Source organism: Haliaeetus leucocephalus, unplaced genomic scaffold, assembly GCF_000737465.1.
Source record: "Haliaeetus leucocephalus isolate CR32 unplaced genomic scaffold, Haliaeetus_leucocephalus-4.0 Scaffold2, whole genome shotgun sequence".
Taxonomy (NCBI): domain Eukaryota; kingdom Metazoa; phylum Chordata; class Aves; order Accipitriformes; family Accipitridae; genus Haliaeetus; species Haliaeetus leucocephalus.
In genome coordinates, this window is record NW_010972438.1 from 7,420,360 (window position 1) to 7,435,842 (window position 15,483).

Genomic DNA, 15,483 nt, shown 5'->3' on the forward strand with positions numbered 1-15,483 from the left:
AAGTGTAGTGAGAAGATGGAGTATGGAATGACTTAGTGATTTATTCCCATAATTCTTTTTGACTATTGTTCTGCGATACTTACTCGATATTAAAGTGTTTTGTGGAAAACCATTTCTCTGAGCTGCAAGTGCATATGGCCTTAACAAGGAGTTACCACATCACCTGCTACTAGAGTCATTGCTGAAACATGGAGAGACTTTATCACAGCCATAGCATCCCTTTTGTTCACATTGCCTTTGGTTGTGTTCTGCAGGAACCTTGGGGATAATGCCATCCGCTCAATTCAAGCAGATGCCTTTGCTAAGATGAAGAGCCTGCGGCAGCTGTAAGTAATTGGACTGTACACACCATTAAGGAGGCAGGGATCCTTCTTGCCCTGGACGTGAGAATTAGCACGTTGTTTCCAACGGGGTGTTATCGGCATTACCACTCATTTATTTCCTCCTCTGCAGGGTATTTTTACACATGAGTAGATGTCACGGGAACATCTTGCATTTAATAGTGAGTGAAATTAGATCATCGGAACAGGTTCTTCCAGCAGGTTCGCATCTGTGCAATTATTCATCTCCGCTCAGGAAGTCCAGCCCTGGTCCTGTTAGCCATCTCTCCTTCTCACGCTGCCACTGATTTAATTCCCAGTGGCCCATCTGCTCCTTTGCTGTACCTATGTTTAGGGTTTGTATACAGTACTGACATTTCAGTGATAAGCACCATTTGAACTGGATCCACTTGTCATCCAGCCTTCTGGTGTAAAAATACGGATGTGTTATCAGAGCTGCTGCTTGTGCTCCAGGCTGGGGCTCTGCACTGTTATCAGACACTGTTTCCAGTCTTGCCTGGTTTCCTTTTCTCTTCTTCTCCATAAATATTTAATCCACTGTCAGTGCATTGCTATACACTGGAGCAGTGCAATGTCTGTGGAACAAGAAATTGTTTATTTGGTATTTGGGCAGGTTCATATTCTTCTTTGTGATGTTGGAAAGGGGAATCAGATGGTCACTGTTAGCAATGACATTCATTACCAGTGACTGGGGAGTGAATAAGATAAGCGTTGCATGTCCGTTGTTTGTTTAACCACCTTCTTTTGCACTGGCTCTTGAAACAAAATTGAACAAAAGATTCATCTTATTAGAGAAGAGCTTGGGGGGGTCCCAGATATTGTGAAGGAACCTTTATACCATGGAGAAGGTAGCTTTCAGACAGTGGACATAAACATGCAGAATGCATTGTACTGAAGCCTTAAATACTAAGGGTCTCTGACCTGTCCCAACTAGCCAGCAGTGTTTATGCCATCACATGTATTAGGGGCTACACATCTTTCTAGGACAGCAAAGTGGACATCTTTGGAAAATCAGATCTCTGTGTTCCCTCATTCCCTCCCTCTCCAGTCCATTTTTTTCTTTTCCCCTTTCCTGGCTAGTTTCAGACTTCAGGATTTCCCAAGAGGTTATCAGGTAGAAAAATGGGAGGAGATTCACATCTTCTTACAACAGTGCTGGAGTTGGAATTCTTTGCTCTTGATAACGCTGCTCTTGCACAACTTGCAGTATTGCAGGACAGGACTTCTCTGTCCAGGGCCATTTTCCCAGTCTCTGAGGCATCCTCACATTCGATTTGAGGGATCAGACTGGGTTTTCCTAGCATCTTGGATGAAACCAGACCAAAGTCTGAATTCCCTGTTGGTGTAAACTTGCAGTTCTTCACTGGCCTCTGAGCTGTGCTGAGCCACAATTTGGCCCAGAATATTTAAAAAAAAAATCCTGAAGCACCCCTTTTTCACAGCTCTTTTCTTAACAGAAGGTGCTAAATTACTGTTAGGATGCTGAGAAATATTTTTGTGTTTTGGTTTCCAAACTAGTCCCTGTTTGTATTGGGTTTACACAATTGTCTTTGGTTGCTTCTCTTCCACTGCTTCTGTTAATCAGTAAATACAAAATCAGCTATACCTCTTATCCCTGGTGGTGCTGGTGTGCAAACATGTACCTTACAGAAGGCAGGCACAGGCTCTTCACTTACTCCTCTGGTGTTGGCCACTGATGGAACTAGAGGTCTTACAGTGGGAACTTGGCAATCCTCTCACTGTTCAGTAATTAAGTCCTGAATTCAGTCCCCACCAAAGATGCTTAAACCACAGAGGCAGAGAAGGAGCATGTGTGGTAATTAGATATGAGAAATAGGAGCAAGACAGGCTGTACCGTTGACTTGTGCCTCCGCTGTGTGTCTCCTTTGTAGATGATCTGCCTCAGTTTCTCTCACTTAAGCCAGGGATGGTGTTGCTCGTCTGTTCCTAGGGATCACTCTGGAAGTTGGTTAATAAATATAATATCTAGGGAGTGTCACTGGAGTACAGGAGCAGGCTGCTCTATGTGGAGATGAAATGCTGTTTAAATGTGTTATGTATTTAACATCATTAGTGCCTCGAGGACAACCCTGCAGTCCTTTTTTTCCTTCCACCCATGCTGGGGGGGAGGGAGGAATGTGTCTAACATGAAAGGGCTGTGAGCTTTCCAGCCTTATTTCCATGCGGGACTCACAGCAGGCTCGTGTTGGTTTTGTTTCCCTGCAGCCACATAAACAGCGACAGCTTCCTCTGCGATTGCCAGCTGAAATGGTTGCCCCAGTGGTTAGTTGAGAAAGAGCTGCAATCCTTTGTGGTGGCCACCTGCGCCCATCCTGAGTCACTAAAAAGCAAGAGCATTTTTGCCATCCTGCCAGAAAGTTTTGTGTGTGGTAAGTCTTGCCTGTGTGTTTTGAGGTTGGTTGTATGAAGGGTAGGACTCACTTGGGAAACATTTTCTTTGACTACTAGCATGTTATTATGAGAGGGTTTCTGTTTTGTTTTGTTATTCAATGGGATCAAAGGAAGCCTAAGCCTGCATTTTAAAAATTTGTCATTGGCTACAATTTATTTCCCACCAAAACCACACAGCGCATTGCTTGCATCTAGTGTATTCCTTATGGGGCTCCCTGAGTATTAAATCAAAAGGGACTAATGCTTGTTCCACTTCCAGATGGGGCTGCACAGAGACTTCCCCAGTCCACTTGATATTACCAAGACTGCAGCTGTAATTTTTTTTCAATCCGCAGGATTCTGAGCTTCTTCTGTGGCTTTGTGTTCTTCACTCACTTTTTCTCCCTCTTGGAAATAACAAAGGGTTAAAAAAAAAAAAGCAGAGGAGAATCTCTCCATCACAGCTCCTTTTTTTGGGCCAGCAAGGCATTACACATGAACCAACCGACGGCTAACAGTTGCATTCTAATCTTTTCTTCTCCTACGGTTGTTTTTTTTTCTAAACAGCACCTACTGCTGTTCCCCCACCCAAACACTGCAGTTGACTCTGCACCTGAGCTGTGGTTGCAAAGCAGCTTTACTTAATACCCAGCACACACAAACATCTACTACCCCTCTCCTACAGAAAAGAAACACAAATGATCAGAGGATGACAAAGTGATGCTGCTCATGCATCCAGCATTTGGGCAAAATAAAGGCCTGGTCTGGTGAGCCAAACCCTGTGGTGTGGATCCAGCCAGTGTGGATCCTGGGTGGAGCGGCACATGGCTGTTTGATGAAGGAAAAATGAGCTTTTGAAAACACTATTTAACTAAGTTGAATGCATGACTTGCAGTAAACACAGAGCAAAAGCTTTGTTCCAGCTGCTGTCCCATGTCCCTCTCAATCCGAGTAGCAGGGCTCTGCCTAGGTGGCCTCTGTCTGAGCAAGTCTGGGAGGCTTGCTGTGTTCATCTGGAAGAAGAGCTCATGAAGGCTCCATCCCCACAGCAACATCACAAAGCAAAGACAGCTTTGCTTCTCCAGTGCCTGCCAAGTCCTCCAGGCACTAGTACTCCTGGTTCCAGAGGCCTGGCTGTTTAATTAAAACTTAGTCAAATATTAAATTACACCATTTGTAGAAATCTAATAAATGAATCTGCTTGGAACCTTGCTAAAACCAATAAACTTCAGGGCAGAGAGAGAGTGTGCAAAGCTTTCCATCCCAGACGGATGTCAGGCAAATGCAATTGCTTCTGCTTTGACAGTGCACGCTGCAGTCGCCTTGCTCGTGAGCATTTATCCTTAGAGCTGGCATTTGCAGCCCTTTAAGTGTCCTCCTGCTCTCCCCTCCTGCTTTACACTAATGCAGGCCTGGAGGTGAAGTTTTAAGTTCAGTATTGCTCTTCATGCATGGGTTGTGTAAGGAAATGTATTTTCTTTAGACCATAGTATCTTTCTGAGGTTCAGCTACATTGGTGAGGAGAGCTAGGCATCTTGTAGGTGTCTGAGGTCACTAAGTGATGGTCTCAGTCCACTGATTACAGAACAAACCAGAGAAATGGGAGTCCTAGCTTAGACTAGCCACTCAGTGGAGTTGTGCGTGGCACGTCTGCACTATAGAGCCAGTCTCGATGGTGGAGTGCTTTGCAAGAGCAAGCTGCTTTCCTGGTGCAGACAACAGTGGATGTAAAAAGCAGATGTGCAATAATGTCTTTCACTTATGCACTACTCATTTCTCATTGCATGTCTTTGCTTGCTTCAGTCTTTCCTCATAGTACAGAACTAACTATGCCTGCTGTTTTCTCTTAGATGATTTCCCCAAGCCACAGATCATCATCCAGCCTGAGACAACAGTGGCTGTCCTTGGGAAGGACATCCGTTTCACTTGCTCGGCCGCCAGCAGTAGCAGCTCCCCCATGATGTTTGCATGGAAGAAAGACAATGAGATGCTGCACAATGCCGAGATCGAGAACTTTGCCCATGTGCGGGCAAAGGATGGTGAGGTGATGGAGTACACCACCATTCTGCACCTCCGGCACGTCACCTTTGCCCATGAAGGGCGTTACCAGTGTATCATCACCAACCACTTTGGCTCCACCTACTCCAACAAGGCCCGACTCACTGTTAATGGTGAGTAGGAAGCTGCTTTCTCATTCCTTTCCTCAGTCTGAGCTGGTACAATTCTCTGGGACCCACTTCTGGCAGGCAGTTACTTCTGAGGGTCCGTTCCCGATGGTGAGGAGCTCTTAACCTCTTCACACCAGCTGCTTGTATCTCAGTGGATGCTGAGAGATGCCATGTGAGGAGCACATGCCAGGCTTGTGATGGCTGCCATCCAGCCAAGCACTTCAGCATGTTCTTGACAGCTTTAGCTGCCTCTTTTTTGCTCTTCCAGTAGAGTCTTTGCCCAAAGAAATGGGCAAATGAAAAAACAAAAGGATACAAAGGAGAGGGACCGTAGTGATTGGAAGTTCTCCGTAGGAGAGATAACGGGGTTTCTTTCCAGGTTAATCGCAAAAGAAAATTAGCTTTGATCCCAGCTCTAATGATCTTGAGGGGGAGGGTCTTGGATGCTGCAGACCGGTATGTGCTGTAGAAACACGGGGTTAGTCCCCAGCAGTTTAGATATATCCTGCAAAAGCAGCTTGGCTATCCTCTTGCCTATGGGTAATTATCATATTAATCTCCTGCCTAGGAAAGAAAACAGTTAGAACTGCCCAGAAGATGGTGTTTTCCCCAGGGAACTGCTCATTCCTCCTTCTTGTTTTTCTTTATCAGTGTTGCCCTCATTTATCAAAACTCCCCATGACGTCACCAGCCGGACAGGGACAATGGTACGGCTGGAGTGTGCAGCTGAAGGACACCCCACCCCACAAATTGCCTGGCAGAAAGATGGGGGCACGGACTTCCCTGCGGCCCGAGAACGCCGCATGCACGTCATGCCTGACGATGATGTCTTCTTCATTACGGATGTGAAGATAGAAGATATGGGTGTCTACAGCTGCACGGCACAGAACTCTGCGGGATCTGTGCTTGCAAACGCCACCCTGACTGTGCTGGGTAAGGTGCATTAGTGCCCCAAGAGACCAAGTGGTCTGAAAGTCGGAACTGGAAGGGATTGCTGTTCAAGCTCTTCAGCAATTGCAGATACACAGAAGGGACAAAGAGGCAGTGCTCTGCATTAGTCTTGTTTCATTCTTTTACACTGTAGTTAACTAATGAAAAATACCCTGGCAATTAAGAGAAGGAGCCGTAAGTCGCATTTACTCTTGTGCCAAGGAAGCCCCTCCAACCATCCTATTAGCTGTCTGGGAAAACTACTTCAAAAGGAAATTGCGCTCCATCTCTCTTGCCCTATGAAATAATTCATGTGTGTCAGCCGTTGCCCCTTGTTCTTCTTGGGGTTTCTTTGTCGGGAAGGCTAACACCAACTGGTTGTGGGAAGGCCTTGGTTGTGATTGTTAGATCTGCTGTGGTTTGCAGCTGCCATGCTCCTGGGCACATGACTGCGTAGTGTGTTGCTGTGTATTTGTCTGCAAGAACATCAGTTATGTTCAATACTGTTAAATCTGTCCCCAAGAATTAATTTCTGTGTTTATTCTCCTGCAGAGACACCATCTTTGATTCATCCACTGGAAGACCACGTAGTGTCCGTAGGTGAGACTGTGGCTCTTCAGTGCAAAGCCACAGGGAGCCCAGCTCCCCGCATTACCTGGCTGAAAGGTGACCAGCCCCTGATCGTGACAGAAAGGCATCACTTCACCTCTGGCAACCAGCTGCTGATCGTTAGGAATGTTGTCTTGGAGGATGCTGGGAAATATACCTGTGAAATGTCCAACACTGTGGGGACAGAGCGGGCACACAGCCACGTGAGCATCTTACAGTCTCTCGGCTGTAGGAAGGACCGTACCACTGTGGGGATCATCACCATCGCTGTGGTGTGTAGTATCGTGCTGACGTCTCTTGTCTGGGTCTGCATCATCTACCAGACGAGGAAGAAGAGTGAAGAATACAGCGTCACCAACACAGGTAGCTCCAGTCTCCTGCTAAGGCTTGCTTCCTCTAACCTTTTGTGCTGTCAGACTTCCCACTGAGGCTGAATCGGCCCATCAGGTAGCCACACAATCACACTGGAAAAGCAGTTGGCTTATCTTAGTGGTTCTCTTGGCTCACAAAGCTGGAACCAGCTTTCACTTCCTGTTGAAGCATGTTCAGAGCTGCCTTTCTCCCCTTGGCTTGCTCTTCAGAAAGGACTTTTCCACTTGGCAGTACCTTCAGCCACTGCTTTGCTACTTTGATTTTCCATGACCATAAATGATAATGCTTGAGACAGTCTGGATTATGTCTATGATGCTGGTAACCTGTCTTACTTCTTGGGAATCTATATTTTCATATTCAAAACTTGAAAAATTAGAAGCTGGCATCTCTTTTGCCGTGTTGCCTGTAAGAGCTGTTGTAGCCCTGCTGATGAGGGGTATCCCTCACTTTTGGGGGGAAGAAGTAGGGTTTATTGCATCCCCCTGACATTCAAAGGGGATATTTTGGTGCTGAAGTAAGTGTTGCAGTGAGAATAAACTCTCCTGCCCTTATCGTTATGCAGCCTCTGAATGCAAGTATGGAAGAACCAGCCTGACTTCCCTGCCTTGCTGGGATTTGCAGCCTTCCTATATTATGCTTAGCTTTAGATATAGTACGACATAGGATTTTAAAGACAGGGGCTAGGCAGGAGGTCTTGGAATACCATATGACCAGTGTGATGTGTCAGCAGGATTTTTTTTTTCCCCCCTTTTTTTCAGTCCTGAAAATCTAGGGCTTCATGCCTAGCATAACTGAGTTTCACTTGGTTTTGTGTGACAAGGGAAACTGAAATTGCTGATATAAAATGGAGAAAGCCAAGGATAGCTAAGGGGTTTAGACCTACTTGCCTGCTTAAGTGAGTCAAAGACCCTCTTTTCCAGAAGTCTTTTACTTGTGACTTTGGGAGACAGAGAACTTGAGTCAAATGAGGTACTCTGAATTTCAGGGGAAAAGGAGCGATTTACTTGTTCTGAAGAGACAGTTCCACCTCCATCTACCTTGTACTGACCATGCCAAATGCAAACACTCAAAATGGCTTTATCAGCATTGTATCTCACAGCTTTAAGATTTGAAAAATCAGGAGTGGGGCCTCCCAGGGGAATGGAGTATTAAGGCTGTTCAGTTTCCATTGCATTTACAGAAAATACCAGTTACAGATCTGGTCCCAAATCCCTCTTGAAAATGAGATTTTACATGCCTTTGAAAACAGAAGCCTTTATATCTTACTAGGAACTGACATTTCTCTGCTCCCATTGCTCTAGATGAGACTATTGTGCCTCCTGACGTGCCAAGCTACTTGTCTTCACAAGGGACTCTTTCTGACCGGCAGGAAGCAGTCATCAGAGTAGATAACCAACAGCCTAACGGGCACATAGACAGCAATGGTGAGAACTGGTTTAATTATTTTTTCTGCAGTGCTGTATCTAAACTTGATATGAGGAGCTAGAAGTCACAGTACAAAGTACTTCTGTGCTTGTTACGAGTTATCTGAAAGATCTTCATAATGTAATTCTCTCGCTACAGCATTTATGCAGAACAAGGATCTGTCTTTCACTTCACAAAGCTATCCTCTCCCAGTAATAACAGTGTTCATACAAGCAGACGGCTTCAGAAACTGCTCAGTCAGGCCCTCAGGACTGTATTTTTGCTAATTTTGGATTAGTTTTTTGGCACCAGAGTTACCCATAGTTAAGCTCTACTAGAAAATACATTAGCATTGCCTGTCCCTGCCTCCAGGCTTAGAAATTAAATGTTGGGATTTTACAGTATTTGAACACAGCACGTTAGGAAGGGAAGGCTAAGCGTTCTGAACGAAGATTCTCCTGAGATTGTACAGCATTTATTCTGTTAACCATTACCTTAAAATTATCTATTATCTCCACTGCTATTTTTTCTCCCTTTTGCAGCTTTTACAGTAGAAATAAGACTAACAAGTCATTTAACTGAGAGCAGATGGTTGTAATCTTTAGCCAGATGGTTCGTTTGTTACAGGTATGTGTCAGACTGATGCTGGAAGGTGTCCAGATGTTGAAGCTCCCACTGTAGGTTGTAGACAGCCAAAGCTGTGTATCAGCTATAATAAAGACACTTGGAAAACTGAAGACATGGCTGATGGAATGCTTGTTCCAGATAAGACAGGTACAAAACCCATTAATCTGGAAAGGTATTTTGTGTTTGTACAGATCAGAAAGCCCTCCAAGTCAGACGGCATTAAGACAAGAAATTGTTACCTTCAGAAAAAAAAAGCTCAGAATGATTCTCAGGTGTGAGCACAGTAAATTTACTTTCTCCTGCTTGCTTTGATCCTCTATCAAGCTTGGGTAGTTTGAATTTGAGAAACCGTCAGAAAGAGGCAGACTAAAGCTCACGATAGCCATTACTTGCAGCTGGTTGATCAGTATTTTCATTTGAGCTATTCCTAAAATGTGAGAGCACTTTCAGACTGAAGGTGTTAAAATTTTCCATGCTCTTTAAAGGGGCTATCAACTTCAAAGCTGAGCTTTTTTTTTTTTTTTAAATTTTCAAAATTTAAAGGTTATTTTGGGCACTACACCTGCCTCTGCTCTTTGCCAATTTCTTGGGTGTTACACTCATACTTTTCTATTTTTAGGATGGGGTTTCTGTTCTTATGCTGTATTGTAACATCCACAGAAAAACAGCCAGTGAAACAAATTTTCTCTCCAGGAGAAACTGTAAAGTTTAATAATGGAAAGTTGTCGAGTGCACTAAGGAAATTAACTTTCAACATTTAGAAACTCCTTCCTGCTTGCTGCTTTGAATTCCGCTCATCTGTTATTACCACTAACCGTAATAACGTATCGTAAGATAACAATATGCATTGACGGTGATCCCTGTAAAGCAGCAGCACAAAAATAAGAAAGGTAACTTGGTATTTTAAAGCAGGTACAGGAAAGTTTCACTTTCTATTTCTACCCTGACTAGAAAGTCTGGAAAAGAAAATAAATGCACAGTTCATTTAAAAAAAACCAAAAAACAAACAAGTCATAACTTCTTTGGAGTAAGAAAAACCCAACCAACTAAACCTATTAATTGGAACTACCTTTAGTGACAGCTACAGAGCTCTGAAAAATGCAGGTGTTTACTAGCCCTGTATAAAACAAGGAAATGTCCGTATCACTTCGTGAGAGAGATTCCCACACGGCTGAGGGACAGACGAACTAAACAGAGCTGCCTTTTCTTTCCGCAAGTTGTGTGCTTCAGTGCTGACAACTTCCAGCTGGTTAATCTTCATTTGTTGCCGTTTTCCTTTCCTCCCTTCAAGGCTATGGCCTGCCAGTTGTGTGCACGGACTGCAGTGGCAGCACGGACAGCATGAATGTCCATGTTTACCCCAAGGAGTCGGAGTACTACTCTGAGAGCCTTAAGACTATGGATAATAACTACCCAAACGCACTGAGCAGCAAGGAACGAAATAGGAAGAGGGGTGCAGGCACCAGCCTTCTTCATCCTCAGCCGTGCAACGGGATTGCCAGCAGCAAGAGGATGGAAACAGATGGGACCCTCTACCCCAGCAACCACGACAGAATAAGACCTGTGAGCACGACCAGCCCGCTGCTTGCAGACAAACACGGTACGTGTTTCCCTGGGGATGTCTTTTTCTCCCCCGCTGCAATAGGTACTGCCTGAGTTGTATCAGAGCCCTGTTTTCTCCTATCAGCTTTTTTAACTGGCTCAAGGGCATGAATGATAGTGGCAGGGCTGGTTTTATGAGAAGCGCTGGCATCAACTAACCACGCTGGTTCTTTGTTTTTTTGCAGGCTCTTCACAAGCAGTAGCAAAGCCTTCAGAGCTTAACAACCTTAATTTGGTGAGAGCTTCACCAGCAGGAGGGTCCTTAAAGCAACTGAACGTGCTTCCTGAAATTTCCCCAACACTACTGGATTTGCAGAGCGAAGCAGGAGTGAAACAGGCTCTCCTGTCCAACGGCTACGTGCCCAAGCTGTGCGACTCCGTTCATGAGTTGAAGCCACCGAACAGATCGCTGGACTGAGAGGACAGACTGCCATGTGCAAATTAACAAACATGCTAATTTTTTTTATTTTATTTTTTTTTTTGCACAGAGTATATAGGCTACTTACTTCTACCTCAAATCTTGAACTGATGACCTGTCAAAGGCAAACAACTGAGGTATGAGAAACAAGCTTGTATGGGGAACAAACTCCTGTTCGAGCGTCATCTGTTTGTACATAGTTTAAAACTTCCCTGAGAAGTATGAAGCGTTCAAAAGTTGACTTGCATATGAAGCACATAAATGCAAGGGATTATTGTGTAAAGAGAAAAGTATTTGATACAGTTGTACATAAGAGTTTTCATATATAAATATATATATATATAAAAATATATATATATCTTTTACAGAGGCTATTTTAATCTTTAGTGCATGGAAAACTGAGTGAAATTTTACAATTTTGGCAATATTGTTTTCAGTATCAGGTTGCTGTTAAACTTTGTGAGAGAAATAATTCTGGTGCCTTAAATGCATAAGCAGAACTTCATAAAGCCAGACTGTTCCAAAGGGATTGTCCTCTTTTCAATGGAAGTTCCTTTAAATCAAGTATCAATTGGGTTACTTAGCACAAATTTCCTTCCCCTTTGAAATTTATTGCACTTGACACATTTAAACAGAGATCTTCAACTGTTTCAAATGAAGTTTATAGGGAAAAAAACACATGCAGTGAGGAATTACATAGCAACCTGATTTTTTCCTGTTGGTGGAAGAACTTAAATTCCATTACTTCTAAAAACTGCATAAAAATTAGTATTTGAACTGTGAGATACATTAGTGGACCACACAAGAGGCACCGAATAATTCAGCAACAGTGCAGAGTCCTAAAACAACCAGACAAAAAGGCTGTCGTGATTAGTGAGCAGTCATTACCAAAGTAAATAACTCGCGCAGTAAACTGTGGGGTGGTCTCATATATTGCACCGTTGAAAACCGTTGCAGCAGAAGGTGTTATCTGCCCATATATGCTGTTACAGCACTGATGACCTACAGAGCTAATTGCAGAGATTTCCCCTCCCAAATGGTTGCAGCTTTACCTGTATAAGGTGCATATAATGATACACAGCCTGGCCCTGTTCAGAAGGAATAACCTGTGCCAGTATAGTGCATTTTCACACCCAAAAAATACATCTGTTCTGGAGGGGGGCGGATTTGAAACCATAGAGCTGTTTTGACAACAAATCTAAGATCACACTCCTAAGATGACAGCTGTACCGTTAATTCATCTGATACTTTTTTTTCCTTTTCTTGCAACACAATATTACGCTTTCTTCTTGAACACCATTACCCCCATCTGCAGCTAGACTCTTTACATGACAATACCCACTTCAAATGAATTATGCTTCTTTGTGTAGCAATTCTAGGCTATTCAGAAATACATTCATTTAGAAGGGAAACTGTCTATTTATCGTTGGAAGTTCTCTGTTAAATGGAAATGTCCCAAGTATTTTTTTATGTGGTCTTTTAAGTTCATCCATGAATTGGGGAAAAAGAAATACCCACATTGGTCAAACAGATCTTTGTCACTTCTAACTTCACTATGATGCTTTTTATTTATAGAAAGGCTGCTTTCTGTTGGTGTTGGTACCTGTGGATGGAGGACTCCCTTCCAGTTACTTGTAATTTGAGTTCTGCTAACGTAAGGTTGCTAACTCTGGTGATGACTACTTTGGGGGAAGGTTTATTAGGGGGGTTTGTTACTTTTTTTTTCCTTAGGAGCAACTCAAATGCCACTTCCACTGAAGCCGAGTCTGGTGGAAATCCGCCTTTGCTAGTGCTGTGGCTCAAAGCAAGCATCAGAGATAAGGGCAGAAACATTTAATTCTCCGTTCGGATCCATCGCTTCGGGATCTGCCGGAGTGCTACCGTGCCTGTGGGGTTTCAGTAAGCAGTTACGTGCTGCCCTGCATCAGGACAAAGGTGCCCGTTTGTTTTATCACAGGCTGGTCCTGTCCAGCCTTCCCTTGAGGAGCCACCACCTCCAGTAAGGGAGGGACCGCTCGCTGCCTCCCAGCAGTGGATGGCGCGTTTCGCTGTCGACGAGCCAGCTGAACCTGACCTTGATGAAGCAAGGCATAATTCAGCCAGGTACCTGTCTGTATCAGTTCCTGACTGTTGACACGTTTGCACTTTGAGACAGGTGGCTAATTATGTTGAGTGCCAAGTTTACTCAAAGCAAAGGAAATGGATGTTAGAGAATTATAAACCGAGCATAATTTTCCTTTTACTGAAGGGAAAAGTATGCTTCGGAACCAACTCGCAAGGTGAAAACAGTGGAACCGGGGACAGGGGGAAGATGGGAATGAATTAATTGACTCATTTTACTGGCGGAAATGTCATCACCATTGCAGGATACAAAGCATATTTGCCACATTAACATTGGAAAATAATGTTTCTGAATAAAGTTAACTGCTAATGTTATGACTTCCACTAAATATGTGAATTTGCTGCTTCTAAGAGGCAATGTGAAAGAGGAAGTATTACTTTTGTGTACAAAGTTATTTATTTATTAGAAAATTTGGTACAATGTTGTACATTGAAAAACATGTAAGATATTGAAGTGTCTAACAAATGGCATTGAAGTGTCTTTAATAAAGGTTCATTTATAATATTACAGCTGTTTTGTTGAGAATGAGCTTTTGGGAGTTTCAGTTGAAAATTAAATAAAATTCTAACCCATTGCTATACTCTTTTCTGTCTTTCTCTGACAAAAAAGCAGACTAATTGCCAAAATACTGGCTCATGAAATCAGACTCACGACTTTAACCTGCCATCCTGTAAATCAGCAGGAGACTCTGGCAGCCTGACTTGAGGATGGGGTGGAATTTGGGGGCTGTATTGAAAGATGGAATAAAGAACTCGTAAAAAATACATTTCTAATATATCAGCTTGCTTAAGTATCTGGCAAGTACCCTTATCTTGGCACTGAAAACAGACCAGATGGGGTGTGTGCTTGTGTGTGTAAGTATGTAAGAAAAATGGGGCCAGGATAGCACCAGACTCAGCTGCAGTTGTGAACACCTCTAGCTTTCTCAAACTCAAACCCCACCCTGTATGGAAATTCCAGAGGCAGCTTTGGAGATAAGCTTGAATTCTTGTTTTAACTAAAAATCTCGATTCAGTTTCTGTATATTTAAAAAAATTTTAAAAAGTATTTCCTCCTCCAAATTATAACTTTGGGCATAAAGCAGATTTTCTGAGACTACTCTGCTAAGTCCCTTAACACATGTAGGAGTTCAATTTTTTTAAAGTGGAAAAGAAGAAAGAGCCTTTAAGAGCTGGTGCCTGGTCTGAGATTCAAGTTTTGTTATTCCATTATCCCAGTAACGGGCTAAAATTAATTTTTTTCAACTTTTGGTAAACTTGAAATAAAACATTGCTAGAACTCAAGGCAAACAAGCAGTACGGGAGAAACAAACACATTTTTAGGTCTTCCCACGCCTATAGTCCCAAAACTAACAGTGTCATTTTCAGCCAGATTAGACAAATCGGTGTGTGCAGAACGGCTCTGGCCACCAGCCAGGAGTCTCACTTGCCGGGTGCCATTCCCGGGTGACCTTGTCCTTCCTGCAGCGGTCTGGGGTGCAGAGCCAATTCATCAACACGCAGGAAGGGGAAGCGCTTGGGGTCCATCTCTCCCTCACCACTACGTCAGCTAAAACAATTTGGCTACTTGTTTGGGTTTTCAGTTTTTTAAATAAAAAGCAGTGATGAAAAAAACTGATTATGCAAATGTTAAGTAAAACCAACAGCAATCCAGCATTTGGACCCAAAGACTGAGGCATGATTATTTTCAGCTCAAGTAATTAAATGCACCAACTGCAGTGCTAACCCTCTCAGAGTGTTTAAAGAGCTTTAATAGAAAATATAAGTTAGCTTTTAAGACAGAGCAATAAATCTTGCCCCCACCCCCCAAAGCCCTTAAAATTGGTTCAGCTATATATAAACTTCATAAAAGAGACAACCTTAAAAGTGGCAGGAAGCACTGCTACACCGTGCCATGAAAACTGGTAGAATTAACCAGCCAATAGGGGACTTGGCTGAAATTCCCCATTTTAATTCAAGATTATTTTTAAGAATTATGTCCTTTGTTCTGTATGTTTTACTTGTTTGCCAATTACTTTCTAAGTTTTTTTGGCCTCAAAAAGGTCTTATTACTATGTCATGGGATGACAGGGTAATAAAACATCCAGCCTTAGTAAGTAAGCCTGGCCCGTGTTTGCGCCCGTGCTCAGGCTTCACACGTGCCCTCCCCGTTGCTGCACTAACCTGGTTTGGCATTTGTTCTCCGTCGCCTACACCTGTACATCTTCCTAATGAGGAGAACCACCTCAATGTGAAATCACAGCACCCCAGTGGAGCACGTCGTCACAGGTACGACGTCAGTTAACCGGGAAGCGTCGCGATGACCCGCGAGGAGCGCGCATGGACCGGCAAGCGCACGCAGGCAGTGCCGACGGCTCGAAGCCGACGGTCTCGCCGCCGCGACGGCTGCACAAGCCGGGCTCCGCCGCCCCTCTGGAGCCTGACCATGGGGGGCTCGCGGTGCATCGAGGCGGCCAGCACCCACCTCCTCGCCCCCCGCGCGAGGAGCCCCTCGGCCTCC

At 43.8% G+C, this 15,483-nt stretch overlaps 1 protein-coding gene across 1 annotated transcript in view; it reads left to right on the top strand.

Annotated features, from left to right (window-relative positions):
- The window catches only part of LRIG1 (leucine-rich repeats and immunoglobulin-like domains 1), a 92,438-nt gene extending 81,276 nt beyond the window's left edge, over positions 1-11,162 (top strand). The window contains exons 11-19 of the mRNA XM_010573309.1: positions 255-326; positions 2,568-2,731; positions 4,583-4,903; positions 5,552-5,833; positions 6,383-6,802; positions 8,113-8,235; positions 8,825-8,989; positions 10,134-10,442; positions 10,630-11,162. Of these exons, the coding sequence (XP_010571611.1) occupies positions 255-326; positions 2,568-2,731; positions 4,583-4,903; positions 5,552-5,833; positions 6,383-6,802; positions 8,113-8,235; positions 8,825-8,989; positions 10,134-10,442; positions 10,630-10,862 (2,089 nt within the window). The 3' untranslated portion in view covers positions 10,863-11,162. The remainder of the gene's footprint in view (positions 1-254; positions 327-2,567; positions 2,732-4,582; positions 4,904-5,551; positions 5,834-6,382; positions 6,803-8,112; positions 8,236-8,824; positions 8,990-10,133; positions 10,443-10,629) is intronic.
- The last annotated feature ends 4,321 nt before the right edge of the window (positions 11,163-15,483 follow it).